This window comes from Mus musculus, chromosome 10, assembly GCF_000001635.26.
Source record: "Mus musculus strain C57BL/6J chromosome 10, GRCm38.p6 C57BL/6J".
Lineage (NCBI taxonomy): Eukaryota > Metazoa > Chordata > Mammalia > Rodentia > Muridae > Mus > Mus musculus.
Window position 1 is genome coordinate 77,476,583 of NC_000076.6, and position 21,500 is coordinate 77,498,082.

Genomic DNA, 21,500 nt, shown 5'->3' on the forward strand with positions numbered 1-21,500 from the left:
TAAGAATTCTGCCAATCCAGAAGCATGGGAGATCTTTTCATCATCTAGTGGTTGTATCAGTTTTAAAGTGTCTCATGTTTAATATTTAATTAATATTTTAATTATTAATGGCTTTCACTCCTTTGTTTTCATGGATGGGTTTGGGTTTTTTTTTTTTAATTAAAAAAAAATCAATCATCCGTATGTATGTGTTAGGAGGTCTGTGTATTTATGGGTGCAGAGGTTCATGGAACCCAGTGGAAGGTATCAGGCCCCTTAGAGCTGGAGTTACAGGCAGCTGTGAGCTGCCCAGTGTGGGTGCTGGGAACTGAATCAGGTCCTCTGCAAGAGCAGTCTGTGCTTTTAACCACTGAGCCACCTCGGTGTATATATTATCATGGTGAAGAGGGCTATTTCTAGTCCTACTTCCTTCCCAGGTTTTACCATGAAAGGATGTCAGCCAACTTTCTGTTGTCTCTAAGAAACAAAAGATATCCATGGGCTGAGAGTCAAAGAATAGAAAACAATCTGCCAAGTGACCAGAAACTAAAGACAAGCTGGCTTAGCTGATAAAGTAGATTTCAGACCAAAATTAGTAAGAAGAGATAAAGAAGGCCACTGTGTTTTAATAAAGAAAACAACCTGTCGAGTATATAATGATTGTAAAAACATACGCACCAAATGCTGGGGCTCCCTATACCATAAAACAAACACTAATAAACTTAAAAGATAAAAATGGTCCAAATACAATACGCCACTGTCATCTCTAGATACGTTATCCGAACTAAAAACCAACGAAGGACCCTGGAAGTTAAACTATATCATAGATGTAGCAGAGTTAGCAGATGTCTGCAGAAGGCAATACCCAATAGAACGGTACACACTCTCGTCAGCAGCCCATGTAACCGGCTCTAAAGTAGACCACGCTCCAGGCCACGGAGTACTTTTTACCAAAAACAAAAGAATTTACACTATCGCTTGTGCTGAGTCAGCTCATAGTACAATAAAATAGAAACCAACAAAGCAAGAAACACAAAACGCAACACAAATACATCCTTGAGCAACTAATGGGTTGGGGGCAGTTAAAAGTCCCTAGAGTCGAACGAAAACAAAAGCAGATTTACCATAACTTCTGGAGTGCATTGAGGAGGTTCTGAGAGGAAGTTTCAAACTATGAGTGACTTATTCTTTTTTTTTTTTTTTAATTCAGAATGATCTCAAATAAATAACCCAATGGTGTATTTCAAGGTCCCAGAAAAACAAGAACAGTCTCAACCCAAAAACTGTCGACAGGAAGAAACAATAAATACCTACACAAAAACAAATGAAATGGGACTGGAGAGATGGCTCAGTGGTTAAGAACAATGGCTGTTCTTCCAGAGGTCCTGAGTTCAATTCCCAGCAACTATATAGTGGCTCACAACTGTCTGTAATGGGATCCAATGCCCTCTTCTGGTATATCTGGAGACAGCTACCATGCACTTACATACATAAAATAAATAAACAAACTATTTAAAAAAATTTTAAACTGGAGACAATTTTTACATAACCCACTTCAAAATCTCCATGACAACTCTCCCAGGACTAGCAAAGCAATTATACATTTCCTTTTCTATGGAAGCGAAAGAGGCTCTGCATGGGTCTAGCAAACCTTAACATACAGCAATCAAAGGTATCACAATAACTGATCTCAAACTATACAACAGCCCCATAGCAGTACACCCAGCACTGGTCTCGGTTTCTACTCCCGTTGTAGGAAAACACCCTGACAAAACCAAACTCAAGGGAGAATAGGTTTACTTTGGTTCACGTTTACAGGTTGTGGTCTATCATGGTGGTGTGTGGTCAAGGCTGCAGACACTTAAAATAGCTGGTCCCACAATCAAAAAGCAGGGTGTGGTGAATGCAGGCTGCTGTTCAGCTAGAGAGGAGAAATAGATATGAGGAAGAGAACAGGAGCGAATTAAAAAATGAATTAAAATTGAATATTAGATAGATGTAAGAAAAATAATAAAATATAAAATAGTTTTTGAAAGCATAATAAATTAAAAAAGACTAAGAGACAGTTAGTTCATCACACTTGTGTGAAATCCAGATCAGGATGGTGGCTGGGTATGGTGGTCCAGCACGAGATATGGAAGTCTGGCAGGTGCTCTTCTATTAGGCTAGTATTGCCTGTGCACGAGCTGGGCTCTGCAGAACCCAGGGGGCCTGGAATGGATGAAGTAGGTAGTTCACAGTGGGACTGGTTTTGATCCAGATGTGATCAGTTGGGACCGGGTTTGATGTTTCTGGGGTGAGAAGACAGGCCCTCAAGGCTCGTCCCAGGGCCTGGACTAAAGCAGAGTCCAACCTCAGAGAACCCCCAGCCTGGGGCTAGGCAGAGGCTGGAATATGGTATGCCTTCCCTGCTAGCAAGCCATGAGTTCATACATATCCCCTCTCCTCAGCCCTGACCGGACACAAACCCAGGAGGAGCACCTGCATCCTGGAAACGTCCCACAGGAACAAAAGGCCGCAGGTCACATCTGAGTGGGTTGGATCCTGAGGATGCTAGCGAAAGATGCGCGTGGAAGGGAATTCCCAGTGCTCGGCTGGAGACACTGGGAACTCAAGGCCCTGAAGCACAAGAAAAATTAATAACCTACTCACCCTGCCAACAGGAAAAATAATAATAGAACATATGGTTTTCTCAACAGGCCCCAGAGCAGAATTCAGTGGAAGTCCACATCTCTGCGTGATAAAAATGCTATGCAATTACGAATAACAGGTTTCATCGCTCTTCGGATGGAGGATGTGTTTGGAAGCAAATGCCTACAGGATACCTGGGAGTATGTGCGGGTTTGCCCTAAGAACATACATACTCATTTAAATGCTCATGCTGCACACACCACATGGCTCTCTGTTCCTGAGGATGTTGTAGTGTGGGCACACACACACACACACACACACACACACACCTTCATTTAGGTGGCTGCTGTTTGACAGGTATCGACCTGAGGATTCCAGGAAGCCTCAAGACTTCATGCTGGTGAGGCAGAAATGTCTGAAGGGGAAACGTAGAAAGATAATCAAGAAAGCCAGCCTGGCCATGGGTCAAGAACCCTCAGCTGGCGCACATGATCTTTGTGTGAGCAGCCAGCAGTGTCTTAGCTCAGCCTCCATGAAGAATGCTGGCTGGCTGTTTTTTCATAGCGAGCTCTAGACATAGTGATGCTGTTAGCAGTAGTCATAAATGAACAGTGACTCAAAGGAATTTGACAGACACAAGATCTCTTGGATACCCAGGTAGCATATGCCTCGAAGGTGGTCTGCCTAGACTTCATGCCCAGATAATCACAGACCAGGGACTGTGGGCCAAGTTTACTGCAAAAAGAGATATACCTACATAGAGAGCCCTTGTTCACACAGAAATGCAGGAAAAGGGGGTAGAGGCATAGGTCTTGAAAGATGTCTCTGTCCTCTGGGGTTCAGGGACACTCTTAGTTGACAGTCTTAGGGAGGGAGAATAAAATACCCACATACCCAGAAGGGGATGCAGAGATCTTCCACCAGGCAGCAGGAAAGGCTCCTTGGATAAGATGGCCTTGGAGGACTTCAGGAAGTTCAGGAAGCCAGATAGTGTCCCTGTAGTCAAAGGGATGACCTGACAGGCCCTCACAGGGACAGCAGGAAAATACAGGAAGGCCTGGAGTGGAGGAGACCTAGAGTTGGGCTGCAGACCTTTGAGGATTGCTGAGGGGGGGCCTAGGCCCAGGCTGCCTCATTGCAGACTCAGCCCTGCGAGGCTCCTCAGGAAAACAGACCTGGGCAGACACTGTCCTCTCAGAGCTGAGCTGCGTGTATCAGGGCTGAAAGCAGGGGACTCCCCACCCAAGTCACCCAACTGCTGGTCACATCACCCTATGTCCCTCCTGAATCAGTCTCTAAATCTGCATATTCGTCCCTGGTGAGAGTCTGCAGGATGGTGATCTGTGGCTCTCAGTTTGGGCAGATACAACCAATGGTCTGGCCCCTGAAGATACTATGGCTGGGTATCAGTCCTAGAGAGCTGGGAGACAGGCCTAGGATCGATGCTGGTGATTCTGGTGTCTGAGCACTCTAGAGGCAGACATTAGGGCCCTAGAGCCACACCAGGTCTCGAAGTGAGCCTAGCAGAGATCAATGGAACAGACTGGGCTTCCAGGGCCCCTCGAAGAAATGCCTTCTCCTGCAGCCCTAGGATGGCGTGTCACCCCTCCTCTAGGAGACCTGAGAGTCAGTATGTCCAGTGGTCTCTGGCTGAGCAGCAGGGCCAGCAAGCAGCTGAGTCCTTGCTAGAGGCTGGGGCATCGAAGTTGAACCAGCTAGAATTTAGCAGAGGGAGGAGACACTGGGGTCTCAAGGAGCCCATGGCATCTTCTACAGCACAGCTCATCCCAATCCAGCAATCCTAGCCACCTGTGCCCTGGCCAAGACAACCCCCCCCCAAACCAGGCCAGCCCTGGGTTCCAGGTTCAACCCTGAGTCAGAAACCCAAGATGGGAGAGAAACGGGACCTGCCCAAGACAAGGGCCAGGGCAAGGCTTCCTCTTTTCCACTTCAGGTGTATGGGAGCCTTGGAGTCACCTGACAGTCTTTGAGCACCTGAGAATGGAGACGGCACGAGAAAGGCGTCCCCTGCCTAAGAGTTCCAGAAGTCAGGCCTGGGTCAGCTCTGAGCCCCATGATGGACTACTTGTTCCTCCAAGCTGGTAGACATCTCTTTGGGGGGGGGGTGATCTGGAGCAGATCACTATGACACCCATCCCAGGGACAAGAGCCCCACAGCCCCAGGCCTCAAAGGCTCGGCAGGGTTAGATCACCTCCCCATTCACCTTCTAGTTGTGTGGCCTAGCCAAAAGCAACATGGGCCATACTCAGCTAGCATCTCTTGTTGCTAGAGCAACTTGCCTTTGGACTTCTACCCTTCAGTCTGGATCATGACGGGGACACAGTTATATTGATAGAGTGGCATTCTCCCCACAGCTTCTAAGACAACCCCGTGACAGCCACTGTTCCTGCTGGACACCTCCTGCCCACTTGCCCAGCCAGTCTGTGAGCTTCAGCAGATGTAAAACAAGTCTTGCCAGGGTCTGGCTCTCTCACTAGGGACAGTCAGACCAGGCACTGGGGCTTACAATCAGTGTAGTTTGAGACCAGCAGGTGTGGACAACTCCTGGGGAAGCCTCATACTTAGATGGGCTGTGACCACCAAGTGATATTCTTGGGGATCTGGTCTCTACAAGCTAGGGCTCTAGGGATTCCTTGAACCTCCTGACCACCAGGAGGGTTGGGAAATACAGGATGTAGGCCTGGCTAGTCAAAGCCAGGTACCCTGGGCCCCTAACTTCATGCCCTATTCAGAATCCTCTGAACTTTCCATTTCCTCCCAGCTGTGGTGTCTTCTTCCACCTGACTCTACCACACCTGAGGCATCTTTCCATCCTACCCCCTCATTTCCCATGATGTCAGCAGGCACCAGAGTGAGGTGGGAATGTCCCCCAAAGGCTGTTTAAAACCCCACAAGTCAGGAAATCAGGTTCCTATGTGTCTTAGTCAGGGTTTCTATTCCTGCACAAACATCATGACCAAGAAGCAAGTTGGGGAGGAAAGGGTTTATTCAGCTTACACTTCCACATTGTTGTTCATCGCCAAAGGAAGTCAGGACAGGAACTCGCACAGGGTAGGAATTTGGAGGCAGGAGCTGACGCAGAAGCCATGGAGGGGTGCTGCTTACTGACTTGCTCCCCCTGGCTTGCTCATCTTGCTTTCTTATAAAGTCCAGGACTAACAACCAAGGGATGGCACCACTCGAAATGGGTCCTCCCACCCTAATTGATCACTAATTGAGAAAATGCCTTACAGCTGGATCTCATGGAGGCATTTCCTCAAGGGAGGCTCCTTTCTCTGTGATAACTCCAGCTTGTGTCAAGTTGACACACAAAACCAGTCAGTACACTGTGATAGACATGGCCAGTGAGTGCCTCCTGTATCTTCTGGGCTTTGGGGTGGTGACAATTGGTGGTCTTGGCTCAAGTGAATAGTCCCTTCCTGGCATCTAGGATTGGACCTTTAGGAAGATTAGAATCCTTTGATAGGTCCAACTCCAGTCTCCTGGGTGTTTGTGGCCAAGGACAAATTATGAGAGGCTGGGTAGCTTCTCCCCAGAGTAGAGGACAGGATAGTCTCTGTGGATAGGACGTCCTTCCCCTCAGCTCTCCCAGTTACCCAACCTCCATTAATCTAGGAAGCATGTGTAACCCAGCCTTGGCTAGTGGGGAACAGGTGGACATTGTTGGTGAATCTCTGAGAAAGCCATCACAAGGGGACATCACAGCGTTTCCTGGCCCTCTGACCATTTCCCCTCTGCCCAGTTCATTCCTGCCTAGACTGCGTGAATATGAGCGTTGCGGCACTGGCAGATGCTCTAGTATGAGAAGAACAGGACAGGTATCCAGGCTGTGGGCAACAGTGGGCAGCTCTCCAGATTTCTCATTGACAGACCACGCTGCATTTTGGGCACCAGATGTATGTGTGGTGCATAAGCAGCTTGTAGATGGCCAATGGAATTGCTGGCTTCCTTGGAATTCCTGGGTGGACTGCATCTCATCACAGCCTGTTTGCCATGTGAATATCATGGACCAGTGTCCTGTCCCTAGGAGGCAGAAGAGTACAGGACCCAGGCTCTGGTCAACCACCTGCCCTCCTGACTGGAGTCTCAAGTGCAGCTGCTCAGCCTCCATATCTTACAGACTGCCCTGTGCTCTTTCTGCCCTTGGAGCTGGGCTTCGTTCACACCCAGAAAACCTGGGAAGAGCTGTCCATAGATGAAGCTGGGCAGAAAGTGGAATGCTTTGGACAGTTAGAGGTGAGTCCTCAAGGGAAGAACAGGCCCTGAGGACAGACAGAAGGACAGACAGAAAAGCTGGTGACTGAACTACAGGCCATGTGCAGAGACACTCCAAAGGGAATATGGACGCTGCTCCTTCCCACAGGCCCAGCCTATGCCCGTGTTCCTGAGAACACAGGGCAGAAGCTAAGATGGGGAACCTCAGTTTCCCCCTGTTGTGGCCTTCTCTTCCAGATGGCATGGACTGACTACACAGACATGGAGGCCACTCATACTCCAGAGGAATGACAGACACTGCCAGGCCTCTGGTTCTGGGGGCCAGTAAGAAACTCTAGAAGAGTATTCAGTGCTCTTGCCTGCTGAGCCATCTCTCCAGCCCCCTGTTGTGGCATTCTTAATCTTGAGGCAGATTAAATCCACACCTCAATGATCCTGTAACTACATTATCTTAACAGATTTGGAAGAAAAAACACATGAGCTGGGGCTCTATTTAAAATAAGGCAGGTGTTGGGGCTGGAGGGATGGCTCATTTGTGAAGTACACTGGCTGTTCTTGCAAAGGACCTGGGTTCAACTCCCAGCAACCACACTGTGGCTCAAAACCGTCAATAACCCTAGCTCCAGGGGATCTGTCACATTCTTCTGAACTCCACAGGCACCAAGCATCCACCTGATGCACAGATATGCATGCATGCAGGCAAAACACCCATCCACATAAAATAAAAATGTTTTTTAAATAAATAGAGTAGGTGGTCTCAGGGCCAGGGCTCAGCCCAGGCACCCACAAGTGACTTCAAAGAGAATTCAGAGGCCTGCCTGCTATCACCAGAGCCAGCCGGCTGCATAACATCCTGGAAGCACACGCTGATAGTGCTCTCTGGAAACGGGCCACGGGGGTGGCTGAGAACCAGAGGCTGGGGCCCCTCCCTGCCCATAGCTGCCAGGCCATGTTCGGGAGCCACATGTGGACCAGGCCTGGGCATCAGCCAGCACCTCCCAGGGTCTCATGGAGATGTTATCAATGTTCGAGGAACATTCCAGAAGAAACGCGCCTGGTGTTTATTTAACACTTGGCTTCTAAGCAGCACAGAAGCCTATGAGATGTCAGCCTGGGCTGCCGCACAGCCTGGGAGCCGTGCACATGCCTGTGTCTCACACACCCCAGCACCCGCCATCCAGGTCAAGCCTCCGGGAGGCTCGTTCTTCGCTTAGCCTGACCAAATGTCTCGGGCTGTAGTGCTTGGCCTGATGGCCCTGATGGGTACAGTTGTCTGCTGAGGGCAGCCAGTAGTTTACAATTCCAGCCTGTGGTGGGTGGGGTGGCTACTCTACAGTTTACCACAGTCAGGAACCCGAGGAATGTCAGCTGCAGCACGCGCCCATAGCCTGCTCCTTTCCTTCCCAGCTTATGTGCAGCCCCTCTTGCTGGAAAACCCCCAGTTCCCTCCAAAAGTAGGGTGCCCATGGCCCAGGCAGCAGGAAAGGGAAGTCCCTGAGCAGAGGGGGTCTGTGAGCCGTCTGAAAGGTAAAGCGCCCTCTATTAATTTATTCCATCATTCATTCATTCATGCCATCATTCATTCATCTGATGACAGGGCACTGCCCATGGCTTACAGACCGTGGGAAAATGAATAACTACTCTAGAATAAAGGGCACACTGCATAGATGTGTGTGCGACACGCAGCTGTACCCTCCAACTGCTGTGTCCTTCCCCCAGGCCCCTGGCTCTCCAGTATCACTGTCATCTCACCCAAGACCTCTCCTCTCAACCCAGTATGGTTCTAAGGACTGCCCACCTCAGAGAGAGAATTGCTAAAAACCCAGGTGCCGAGATGCTAAGACCAATTTCCCATTCTGAGAGACCTCACACTCTCAGAAGGGTCAAGAGTTTGGGCAAACTTGGAAATGGAGTCTTTGCAGATGTAGTTGAGAATACAGAGTCAGGTGGGACACTCATGCGATCCCAAGGGTTGATAAGCTGAGGCAGGAGGTTTGCCACAAGTTTGAGGCCAACCTGGGCTACATAGTAAGACCCTGTCTCAACAACAAGAAATATGTTCAGGTCAGAGGGCCCTAAGTCTAGCGTGACTGTTCTGAGCGCATGGATGCAAGCAAACACATTTTCCTCTCCCCTCCACACCCCTAAATCCTGGGATCAGAGCAGAGAGGAGCAGTGTGGGGCGGGGCTGTGAGCATCCAGTCTCCAGACCGGTTCATTATGTCACCTGGTTGGAAAGAGGCTCCCACCACCCCGCTGTTTGGTCACTCCAACGTGGTTCTAAACTCTCAGAGCAGTACCAAGCCCTGGGAGACTCCTATTCCTCCAAGTATCTAAGGCTGCTGGAGCAGAGGAAACCCGAGTGGGGAGCTCCATGCATTGATTTACTGTATTTTCATCTGAATCAAAGGCCAGCTTTAATTTATCCCAGTGAACAAGGATAAGCTGTGTGGTCTGCGCAGGCTCAGGGGGCTGTGTTTTAGCAGGCTGGCAGCTAGGAACACCAGAGTGGAGATGTAAGGGGGAGAGGAGACTGAGGTCATGTGACTGGCAGCTGAGAGGTCCCTTAAGAGTCCCAATCCCCAGGGCTCTGGATGGCCTCCCTCCCAACTACCACACACCCCAGTAAGAGTGGGGCTGACAGGCCCAGTTCTGCTTAGGACAGAAGAAACTCCATGCTCAGGTCTGGGCTCAATGGGGACAATCGCTTAGCTGAGAGTCCTATGCTCTGAGGCCACCAACTTTCCTTCCTGTCCTGAGCATGCTTTGTAGAAATACCTGGGGAGAGATCTGTCCCTGCTGGCGTGGCCCCATGGTGATGACATCACACCACAGAGCAATACTCAGTTCATGCGACTGAAAATCAGAGGACTCAAATGTCCCATACAAGGACAGGCTCCCAAAGACATAACCTCACTGGTCCCTTCCTCCCAACAGAGCCACTGTCTCCTGGGACAGGCAAGCTCCAGATCCAGTGGGTTCCCCACAGCTGCCCTTCCCCCCAGCTCAGCAAACAGCCTCAGGGCCATGGCAGAGCTGCCTCCTGTCCCTACTGTCTGCCTACCCTCATGCTTCCTTGGTGGCAGCCCAGTGCAGAGTGGGATGTGCCCTGAGAGGGTATTCAGAGAAGCCAAGATCCACCTTGTGAGGGAGGAACCAGGTACTGCTGTGCCCCGTGATCATTTCATTTGCTATCTAACTTTCAAGTCAGGAAAGCCAGGGGACTGCACGTTTCACAGAAACCATGTGACTCGTGTTTATTCTATAAAGATCAGGAGATACACAAATCCAGCAAACTCCCACCGACCAGCAGAGGACCACTTTCTTGGGATCTGCTTCCTGTGTCCGTCCACATGAGAACACACGCTTTGTCTCAGGTGAGAAGGGGCGAGCCCTGCCTGCCCAGTGTCTAGCCTCTGGCCAGCTGTGCAGCTCTGCCAAGCCTTAGACACATAACTTACGTCGGACCACATTTTGCACAGATTCTGAGGTAGTCCCAGTGATGTCTGCTTGGCTCCTCTCCTGCTCACTGCACGTTAGTGTCCTCGGTTGGTGTGACCCCCTGACCTGCTGTAACTGACCCGTACATGAAGCTGGCCTGTGGAATGCTCTCCCAAGTAGGACCCTGAAGGGTGGGCCTACGTTCCCCAGCAGAGGCATACTGAAAAGGTGCTCGCCATGGCCAGACCAGAGTTGCTTGAAGCCACATCATAGAAATCTTAATACACACAACACAAGGAAGGTGGAAACTTCCTAAGCTGTGCCAGGCACACTGGACGGCGCTTGCACCACAGGTAGGTTTAGGCTCTCTTAATGAGAGCCTGTCCTGCCCCCCAAGCAAGGTAGCTGCAGTGTCTCAGCAGTCTGCTGAAATGGCCTCTGACGAAGGGAACTTGAGTCTGTGTCCAGGCCAATTCACTATTTTAATTAATTAATTAAATTAATTAAAGACAAGGTTTCTCTGTGTAGCTCTGGCTGTCCTAGAACTCCATCTGTAGACCAGGCTGACCTTGTACTTGGAGATCTGCCTGCCTCTGTCTCACCCAGTTTAGGCCTATTCAGTCTTACCCACTTCCATTCACCAAGTGCCCTGGGTGTCCATACAGGCCTAGGGGGCTCACCTGTTCTGCCTGCTCTCCACTCACAGGGCCAAGGAGCCATGAGTATGTGGACCACCCTTGTAAAAGGCTTGGGAGCACTGTCAGAGGGTAAGGGGGTGGGAGGGTGAGTAGTGCCACAGGCACGCCCAGATATAAGGTGGAGCATGGGTCCATATGAGCTGTGGGGCCTGTGGGTGCTACTCTGAGAACTCACTAGTGTCTAACACAGGTCTTTCTTGCCACCCAACCAAGAGGCTCCTGGGCTGGGCTGTTCTGCCTCCAGGCGGGACCATCTGCTTCTCTGGTCACAGCAGGGCAGGGAAAGGCAGTGAGTAACCTGGGCTGAGAGAGGTCAGAGCCACAAGAAGCTGCGGCTTGGCTGAAGGCAAACAGTTCGAGAAACAAGGTGGCTGGCAGAGGGCCCTGCTGGGACCAGGATCCCAAACAGCTGGGAAGGAGTGCTGAGGCCAGAGGGACCGAGCGACTTAGCAGGCCTCTAGTTTCACACTGGTGCAGCCCTTGCAGATCCCCACAAGAGCAACCACCCCAACTCTGGCCCCTAGCTGGGGACCCTGGGCTTGTTCCAGGGTCAGCAGGGTGGCTGTCTTGAAGTGGGAAGTAAAGCCACAGATGGTCCTCAGGCTATGGAAGCCACAGTCCCTAAGTCATTTTATTTGTCCTCACCGGCAGCTCTAGCTCGCCTTCCCTAGGTCTCAAGGCTGGCTAGTTGGCCATGAAGGTACAGGATGGGATTCAAGAGCTGCCGGCACCTCCGGCCACGTGTGAGTCCTCTAGATCTCATGGCACACACTGTCCTTGGTCAGAGCTGTTTGCCACCTTCCAGCTGCATCTGGTGTGCCAGCTGCTGCCCGATGGCCAGCAGGGGACTGGCTCTGTAGGTTGGGCTGGCCAGCAGCTTCTGAAACCGGGTCCTTTCTTCTTCACTGAAAGTGAGGAAAGCAGAGGTCAGCATGGGGAGAACAGAAACCCCAGGATCCATCCACCTAACACTGGAGCAGACAGCAGAGGCCCAGAGCACCCACGAGTGCAGTACCAGGGCACACAGGCTGCCGAGCACACACCAACCACCCGTGGGGTCGCCCTACCAGTAGGTCTAAGAGGGATTTGCTAGGGGCTGCTGCCAAGGCACAAGCTGATGATCAGGGAGCAGTGGCAGTTGCTTTATGTAAGAGGTGCCTTTCTCCCAAATGAGCCCAAAATAGATGTGCACTAGAGCTGTGAGCAATGGGGCAGCTACGGACACAGGCAGCTTGGGGGCCTCTCAGATACATAAGAGCCTAGGCTGTCAGGTCCTCTTACCCTTTCTCTAACTCAGCATGGCTACTTCAGTAGAGCCTAAAGACACAATGAGAGTCAGCAGAGAAGGCAATGTCTCACAGGCTCCTAGATTTGAATTTTTGGTCCTCAGTTAGTGGAACTATTTGGGAAGGATTAGGAGGTGTGGCCTTGTTGGAATAGGTATGTCACTGGGGGTGGGTTTGAGGTTTCAAAACCCACACCCGGCTCATTCTCTTTTTCTCTACCTGCTGCCTGACTCAGTCAGAGAGAGTTCAAGACTAAACTGAGTAAGAACTACAAGACTAGATTTAGTAAGAACCTATCTCAAAAAAGCAAAATCAAGAGCCAGGTGGTAATGCACACCTTTAATCCCAGCACTCAGGAGGCAGAGGCAAGTGGATCTCTGTGAGTTTGAGGCCAGCCTGGTCTATAGAGCAAGTTCTAGGACAGTCATGGCTACACAAAGAAACCCTGTCTCAAAAAACAAAAATTAAAAACAAAAACCTAAAACCAAACAAACACAGGAGACAGGCTATACCTCAGCAGTAGAACCCAGAATGAATGGGGGTCTGGGTAGAATTCCCAGTACTGGGAAGACAGTTTAGGCTGTAAAATTCTATACTGATTTCCAAAATCAAAAGTAATCATTAAAAAGACCTTACTGAATCTATACACTATTGACACAGAACACAACACTAAAAACTAACAGAGGTTGTATACAAACAAAATAACCACCCTGCACAGGTGATATCCAGGCTGCCTCAGGCTCCCCCGAAGACAGCACAGCATTGAAGCTAAGTCGACAGAGGCTTAAGAGCAGAGGCAAGAATCTCATGCCCAGGCTCACATCTGAGAAGAGTGTCAGGCAGTCAACAGGGCAACACCGCTGATGGACGAGGGGCAGAGCTCCCAGCCACCACCCTGGAGACTGGGGAAAGGAAGTTCTCACACTAGATAGCATCACCTCTCCATGGAGGAACTTCAGATAGGCGCCCAAGGCCTAACTACAGGACAGCAAAGTTTTTGGTTCCCAAAAAATGTCTCCCACCTGTAGTCAGAAGCCAAGCTAAGAGAGAGGAGGTGTAGAAGTGGGAGGGGGCTGGAGGTCGGGGTGGGAGTGCAGATCAGGATATCAGGAAGAAGGCCCTGTGGGGCAGGGCTATACTCACAGAAGCTGCTGCCTCTGTACTGTGGTCATTCGGCTGAGCTCCACTGGCCGGGGCTTGCTGGTCACCCTGCTGTGGATACAGAGAGTCCAAGTGAGTCTGATACATTTCACCAGAGAATTTATTCTGTGGCCCCTAGTGTCTACAGCATCAGGAGTTCAAGAGTCCACACTGTACATTGGCTGTGGAGACTGAATCTAGATGAGCGGTGTCACCTGGCTACCAGATCTAGAGTTAATAACCACAGTATCCAGGATCTTGTCTCACTCCCTAAGGTTCCTGTGTGATATAGAAAGGTCTATCACCTCAGGAAAACACATCACTTTTGTACCCCGAGTCTGCCACCTGACCAAGCTGAGTGGAGAACAAGCCCTCTAGGCGGCAGCCTGCCCTAGACCCTCAACTCCACTGCCAGGGCAGAACCTTTTTCTAAAACCAGACAGCACTTCCTGACATCTGTCCTCTCACTTTTGACAAGAGAAGAGGAAGCTACACTACTAGCGGTATGTGGTACATACCATTCCAGTGCGACCCTAGGAGCCAGGCACCAACCCATGCTGCCTCCAGATGCCAACGTGCACCAAGGGACCTTCTAGGGCAAGAGTGTGGTGCCCGCTGACCACCAGAGGGGAGTGTCATGACAGATTCTCAGACCTTCCAAGCCACTACACTAGGTATGGCTGAGGGTGGGATGGGGGGCAGTTAGTCTGAGGGCCTAGGACTCAGTGCCAGGCAGCATCTCCTAAGGTCATTTCTGATGGCTGCAGGTCATGCCAAGAACATTCCTACAGGGCTGGTGAGATGGCTCAGTGGGTAAGAGCACCCGACTGCTCTTCCGAAGGTCCGAAGTTCAAATCCCAGCAACCACATGGTGGCTCACAACCATCCGGAATGAAATCTGACTCCCTCTTCTGGAGTGTCTGAAGACAGCTACAGTGTACTTACATGTAATAAAAATAAATAAATCTTTAAAAAAAAAAAAAAAAAAAGAACATTCCTACAACATCCTGGGGAGCCTGGACCAATATCTGAAAGGGAGAGGCAGCCCCAGCCAGCAGCACGGGACCTGGACAGAGAGGAAGAACCCAGAGCCCACCACCTGACAAGATGATTTCAGAGATGTCATGCTCAAAGAGAAGCCCAGAACGGGAGGCAGCCAGAGGAAGGGCCAAAAGCCCCCACTGTGTCCTGGGCCAACACCTAATTTAGACTCCAGATCTATTCATGTTCCTTTTCAAATATGAATGAGCCGTGCTTTTGTGTCTTCTCAGTGACTTCTCACACCCTGGCCTCAGGTCCCTGCCTAGGGAAGGACTGCCAGGTTTCGTGCCACCCTTTCCTGCCCCCAGGCTGTTAGGATAGTAATCTCAGGCCTGTTTGCTCTGCCCTTCCAGGGTTCCAGAATCCGCAGAGTAAAGAAGAAGCACCCACACGGTAGTAGCCAGGGCCTCCAGCCTGTTCCTCCTGCAGAGGCCCACTGCCTCAGGTGACCTAGCTAGTGAGCGCTCTCAGGTCCACTGGCTGTACGATGGGGAAAGTCTCTCTAAATGCAGTTCAGGGCTGCTGAGTATGGTGGCAGTAGCCCAGGTCTTATAGGACTCTACGCATGGGCACACAGAGATCCTGAACTCAGACACTGGAAGCAAGAACACAGCCTGACTCTGTGAAGTTCTTCCACAAGCAGACGGTGGGACTTCCTAGAGCACAAACCCCATGTGGTGTTTCATAACTGAAAAATTTAAAAACGGCAGATTTCCAAACATACAACAGCCAAAAATAAATCCAGAACCAAACGCAAAACCATTCAGGATGTCTTCAGAGCTCGTCTGAGCTGCATCATGTACTTTTACTGCAGTCCTGGTCCTGATTTTGCACAGCATGCCTGACACCTCAGCTCAGAGGTGAGAGAGTTACATGGAGGAATGGCAGCGTTCTCCCTGCACAAAGCTTCTGGCTCCCAGAGAAGCACAATGGTGTCACTGTGGAGACAAACGCTTGTGATGTGTTTTATCGTCCTTCATGCCAGGATCAAGGTGTCTTTGCACTGTGGGTTTTAGAATCCTTGATTTAAAAATTGCTGTTTGAGGGGCTGGAGAGATGGCTCAGCAGTTAAGTGTGGGAAGCCACATGTGCTGTTGCAGAGTGGCACTGACTACTGCTGGCCACCACGCATAAGTTTGGACAAACAACCAATGTGTACATATGCAGTAAAGTTTTTTGCAAAGACACTGCCTGGCCCAGGCATGATAATGAGGTTCTGTAAGGTACTGAGAGTATAACCAATCAGATGTGAGACATGCAAATGAGGTATGATAATGAGGTTCTGTAAGGTACTGAGAGTATAACCAATCAGATATGAGACATGCAAATGAGGTATGATAATGAGGTTCTGTAAGGTACTGAGAGAGAGTAGCCAATCAGATGAGGAACATGCAAATGAGGCTTAGTGCATAACCAATCCGGGTGTGAGACACGCCTCTCCTAGGCCTATAAAAGCAGCACCAGTTCTGGGCTCAGGGTCTTTTCGCCTCTACAATCAAGCTCTCCCAATAAACGTGTGCAGAAGGATCCTGTTGCAGCGTCGTTCTTCCTGGCCAGTCGAGCGCGCGCAAGAGTTAAGAGCACTGACTGCTCTTCCGAAGGCCCTGAGTTCAAACCCCAGCAGCCACATGATGGCTCAAAACCATTTGTAATGAGGTCAGATGCCCTGTCTGAAAACAGCTACGGTATACTTACATATAAATAAATCTTTTTTTTTAATTGCTATTTAATTTGCTGACTTCAGTTTATAAAAATGAATGAATGAATGAATGAATGAATGAAACTGTGTTTAGAATTAGAAATTAGTTTACAGCAGTTTCTGAAACAGCCCTACCCACACATTTTGCCCTCTATACTGTTTACCATGAGACCCGCCATTCTCAGCACTTACTATTGTAATATAAAAATGCAGATTAACTGAAAATAGTAAAGAAGCTTTACAGCCTTATTAACACAGCCAGGATTTACAATTTTCTTAAGACTTGTTTTTTATTTTCACTTATGTGTACATGTGTGTCTGTGACTGAATGCCATGGGTGCAGGTGCCCATACAGGCCAGAAGAGGGCATCCGATCCCTGGAGCTGGAGTTACAGGTAGGTTGTGAGCCACTCTGCTGGGAACTGAACCACGGACCTCTGCAAAAGCAGCAAGAACTCTTAATCACTGATCCATCTCTTCAGCTCAAGACTTGATTCTTTTATGTTAAACAAGCATGCTCATTTCATCAGTATGCAAATATGCTTTAATCTTTGATGAGGATAAAATTATCCCACAGGATTTTTAAAGTAAATGTATTTATGATTTATTCTGTCAGTGTTTGATTTGCTCAGCTACCTTGTAAACCTCTGTACTTGGGGTCACATAAAACCCCCTCAACAGCCAGGCACAGCATGCCTTTAATCCCAGCACTTGGGAACAGAGGCAGACATGCCTCTCTGTGAGTTTGAGACCAGCCTGGTCTACATAGTGAGTTCCAGGCTAACCAGGGCCAGTGAGACCCTGTCTTGAAAAAAACAAAACCAAAACAAACGAACAAAACAAACAAAAAAACCAAAAACCCCCTTCTCAGGTGCAAAGGGGCCATGAGTAGAAAGCACAAGCCCTGTCCTGGAGAATTTCTTTTTGGTTTTTTTTTTAAAAAGATTTATTTATTATTATACATAAGTGCTCTTCAGATGCACCAGAAGAGGGCGTCAGATCTCATTATGGATGGTTGTGAGCCACCATGTGGTTGCTGGGATTTGAACTCAGGACCTTCGGAAGAGCAGTCGGTGCTCTTAACCAATGAGCCATCTCTCCAGCCCTTGGTTTTGGTTTTGAAGACAGGGGTTCTCTGCGTAGCCCTGGATGTCCTAAAACTTGCTCTGTATACCAAGTTGGCTTCGAACTCATAGTTCTGCCTGTCTCTGCCTCCGAGTGCTGGAATCAAAGGCGTGTGTCACCACACCTGGCTTGTTGTAGAAAATTTTCTCTCTCATAAGTAAGTTAGATGGAGACAGACAACATGGTCTACCTCAGTCTATGTCAGGAATTCTGTAGAGCACGCCCCAGCCTAGCTCCTGTGAGTACTGTGAATGCCCTCGGGCCATGCGGTCATTCAGCAATGTTAGGCCACACCATGGACTTACAGCGGACCAGGTAATGAGAAAGGATCACAGGACTGTCCCATATCATGTCCCTCTAAGCTTAGGACATGAACAGGGATGGGCAAAAACTAGCTGAACCCTGTGCAGCCATCTGGATATAGCACCTTCCTTCCCACTTTGAAAAGCAGTGCCCAGGACAAGGCCAGTTTAAAACAGTAAAGAGATACCTGGGGCCTGAACCCCAAGGGCCAGAACAGCATTAGGTGGCCGAGAGGGTGGTAAAGTGAAGGTATGAAGAGACATCTGAAGGCAGTCCCCGGCATGAGGAACATCCCCACTGCAGCCCTCAGTTCTGGGTGAGCCTCCCATCCTGTCTCCAGCCTCCAAGACTCCCCATGCTCTGCTGTGGGTTTCCTTTCCTTTCCCATATAAACCATGACCATGATGTAACAGCTGTCTCTGAGACCACCGAATCCTAGGATCACCAGAGTAGAGTGAGCTGTCTCTGGTGCATGCACACAGATGGCAGAGTGTCTTCTAACTCCCAGTACGCACGCATGGGTCAGCACTTGGCCCAGAGCACCTGCTCTATTAGAAGTAAGACTCTGGAGTGCCCAACACTCCAGCCTCAGATCTTGCTGCCTGGCGTCATTCTCCAAGGCAAGGAGCCAGGTTCCTCAGAGAAACACCCGGTATCAGGACCAGGCAGAAGATGCCCAAGGTGAGCTTTCAGCATCTGCTGACATCAGAAAGTGAGAAAGTGCTCAGACACACCCACTCCACAGACGGGGCAGATCAGAGCCATCTGGAAGCTGCTAAAAGAAATGACAGTGGCCACTGCTGGAACAATTTCAGCAAAAAAGTATCACTGGATGAGAGCCCACTGCATAAAGTAGACGCTCACGGGCCACGGGAACCTAGCCCAAGGATGCTTTGTCACTGGATCACAGTGACAGAGGTGTTTCCCAGGATTCTCACTGTGAGAGGCTTCGTCCCCTTCCACTCTGTGCCTCTGGGAAGTGGTCAGTCCACGCCCAGGGTGAGGAGCTCCGCTCCCTCTCCTCAGAGGCAGGGTCTGCAGTTCTGGGGGTTCTGCTGAACAGGAGTTTTGACTCTTCCCCAGTTATTGACCTAGCCTATCTCAAACAAGACAAAAACAAAACAAAACAAAAAACCCCCACCCCACTCACCCCAAAAAATGCTTGTCTCAGTCTGAAAAGCTCACAGCCAGAAGGAGCCTGAGGAAACAGGAGAACCACACTTAAGTTTCTTCCTGTTAACTATTTCATTTTATGATGTGTGTTTATGCAGGTATGTTCTCATTCATATATATATATAAAATCAATCTATCTGTGTGTGCATGCACATAGGTGTATATGAAGGCCAGAGGTCAACCTCAGGGGTCTCCCTCAACCCATCTATCTACCTTATTTTACTTGGAGCTCATCAATTTGGCTAGGCCGGCTGGCCAATGAGCGCCAGGCATGTTGCTGCCTCCACCCACAAGGCTCTGGGTTACAGATACCATACCCAGCTTTTTACATGGGTGCTGAAGATCCAAACTCAGGTGAAGTGACACGCACAGAGGGAACTTCACAGCCTGAGATGTCTCCTCAGTCCCCTGGCCACTGCTTTAGATGCGAGACTACACACGGCTCGATCCTGGATCATTGCCAGGATCAAATGACAAACCACGATGCTAACTTAGATGTTAACTGTCTTTGCTACTCTTGTGCAAATCTAAACTGCTATTGGTATTGCTTCTTATTCTGAGTCAGGGTCTCGTGCTGTCTTGCAGGCTAGCCTCACGTCTGTAGCAATTTTCCTGCCCCAATTACTCAAGGGCTGAGATTCAAGGAACAGGCTGCCATGCTTAGCTTCAAAAGCTGTTCTGAAGCAGAGGGCAGCAAAGCACCCGGTCATGTGAGGAAGCAGCCAGGGCTGGGGCAGGATGGGAGCTTTCTCCCTTCACAGCCGAAGCAATCCTGGGAGGCTCACGGCCCTAGCACACCCCTCTCTGGGCTGGTAGAGCAGGCTGCTTGCGTGGCTCTCCCGGGTCTGGGAGCCCCAAGAGCATGTCTCAGAAGAGAAGCTGTAGGAGGAAGGGCTCCTTGGGATCCTTGACCAGGGTCACATTTTTTGCTTAAGAACAGGAATGGACTCTGCATTGCTGGCTCTGCTCAGCTGCTTAGTCTTGACCCTGTGTTGGGGCCCTGTCTGGCCTGAGCAGAATGGGTATCCCATCTTGGGAACTCAGCCCTTGGCCATCTGGTTCTATAGCAAGGCACCCACTTGCCCCATGACAAGGGCGAGGGCTCACAGACAAGTGCACGGAACCTTTGCTTTATCCTCAGATAAAAACTCACTGGGAGAAAGATTTTTTTCCTAAAGGCAAAATAAGAAGTAATAAGCCTTGGGTGGTGGCTTACACCTGCAATCCCAACACTTGGGAGGTTGAGGAGGACTGTATTAAGTTCAAGGTTAGTCTGAGGCACACAATTAATTACACGCCAGTGTGAATAGTGAGACTTTGTCAACCCTCACCACCACCACCCTCCAAAACCCAAACCCCAAACCAAAACAACAGAAAACAGAAACGACAAAGCCAAGAGTTTTGAGAGCAGAGTCCTAAAGCCCCTCCCTCCAGCTGCCCCCCACCCCACCCCCAGGGCAGCTCTGCACTGCTGAGCCTCGGGGCCTGCACCCACGCCTCATCCTTTCACTGAACAAGGACAGGTGTGTCTAGGGCTGTGTGGGCTCCAGCCCTCTCCCTGAGGTCTCCATGCAGTGGGCCCACATACAGAGGCTCACCATCAGTGGGATCAGGGGAGGGAGGAACCCAGGCAGATGTCGGTGAGGTTCCCTAAGAAAGGGATGTCAGAGCTGTCTGAAAGGGGAGCAGGAAGGTCAGGTGGATTCACAGCAAAGACCACGAGGCCTCATGCTGACCACGTGCATAGTATGGAAACAGGCCAGCCAGAGGGAGGAAGGCATGAGGGAGCACACACTGGTGGGCTAGGCAGGCTTCCCCCAGGGGCAGGCCCGGGGCTGCTTCCACAACACTACATTCAAGGGCTCAGGGCAAGGGAGAGGCTCTCTGAGCCACGTGTGGCTTGGGCATCAACTCCCTCACCTTTCGGGGATGGAAGACTTCAGAGACCACTGTCAACCCTTCTCTGAATCCAGGGCTATGGTGATCCAGGCCAGCTCTGTAAGAGACATCCGGTGCCCGACACTCACCGTCTGGCTTGCTGCCGCTGGCGGCCGGCCTCCAGTTCCTGCAGCTCAGGTAGGGCATCCCTCAGGGGGTGCAGGTCGCCTACCACCACCATGGCCTTGCGCTTTCGTTCCTCCCTGAGCTTCTGCTCTGCCAGCTTTATGGCTTCAATTTCTGAGGGGAGAGACGGAAGTATATGGCAATTCAACCCCATTCCCCGGCCCCCTCAGGGGCCACCAATGCCAAGGCACCCACTAAGCTGTGTGTACCCTGAGGTCTGCTCGCTCCCACAGAGCACACGTGTTCTTTGTTACCCTGCTGTCACCTGCTTTGTGCCCCTAAAGAGTTGGGGGGCGGGCCAGCTCTGAGTTATTTTTTCTCCTTAATCACAGAGGCACACTTTAATTACAGGGCTGACTATGAGCTTAGAGCTGCAGAAGAGAGAGGCCTGACACCTCTATAAGGGGTGCAGTATGGGGCCTGGGCACACAGACACATAGGGACAGTGGGTAGATGCAGGCCCTGGGCTTCACTGGTAACTTACTGAGAAGCCACGGTGTCCTTTATCCTGGGCAAAATAGAACCGTGCAGCACCTCCCTGAGACATCGATAGGGGGAGAGTGGTCCCATAGGGTAGAACTATCAGCCATTGGGGACGGCAGGGAGCAGGGTGGGTGGCCAGGTCGCATGCACAGCATGAATGTAAGAGAAAGTTCACTGTGGGGCACAGTCTTGGAATTTAA

General features: G+C 50.3%; 1 protein-coding gene across 2 annotated transcripts in view; it reads right to left on the reverse strand.

Annotated features, from left to right (window-relative positions):
- Positions 1–10,072: 10,072 nt before the first annotated feature.
- Positions 10,073–21,500, reverse strand: part of Fam207a (family with sequence similarity 207, member A) — a 30,270-nt gene continuing 18,842 nt past the window's right edge. Inside the window, exons 4-6 of one of the 2 annotated variants that reach the window (NM_133998.3) lie at positions 20,781–20,931; positions 13,416–13,484; positions 10,073–11,891 (exon numbers count right to left, since the gene is read on the reverse strand). In NM_133998.3, the coding sequence (NP_598759.1) occupies positions 11,768–11,891; positions 13,416–13,484; positions 20,781–20,931 (344 nt within the window). In that variant the 3' untranslated portion in view covers positions 10,073–11,767. The remainder of the gene's footprint in view (positions 11,892–13,415; positions 13,485–20,780; positions 20,932–21,500) is intronic. The other variant, XM_030244803.1, reaches the window with a different exon arrangement.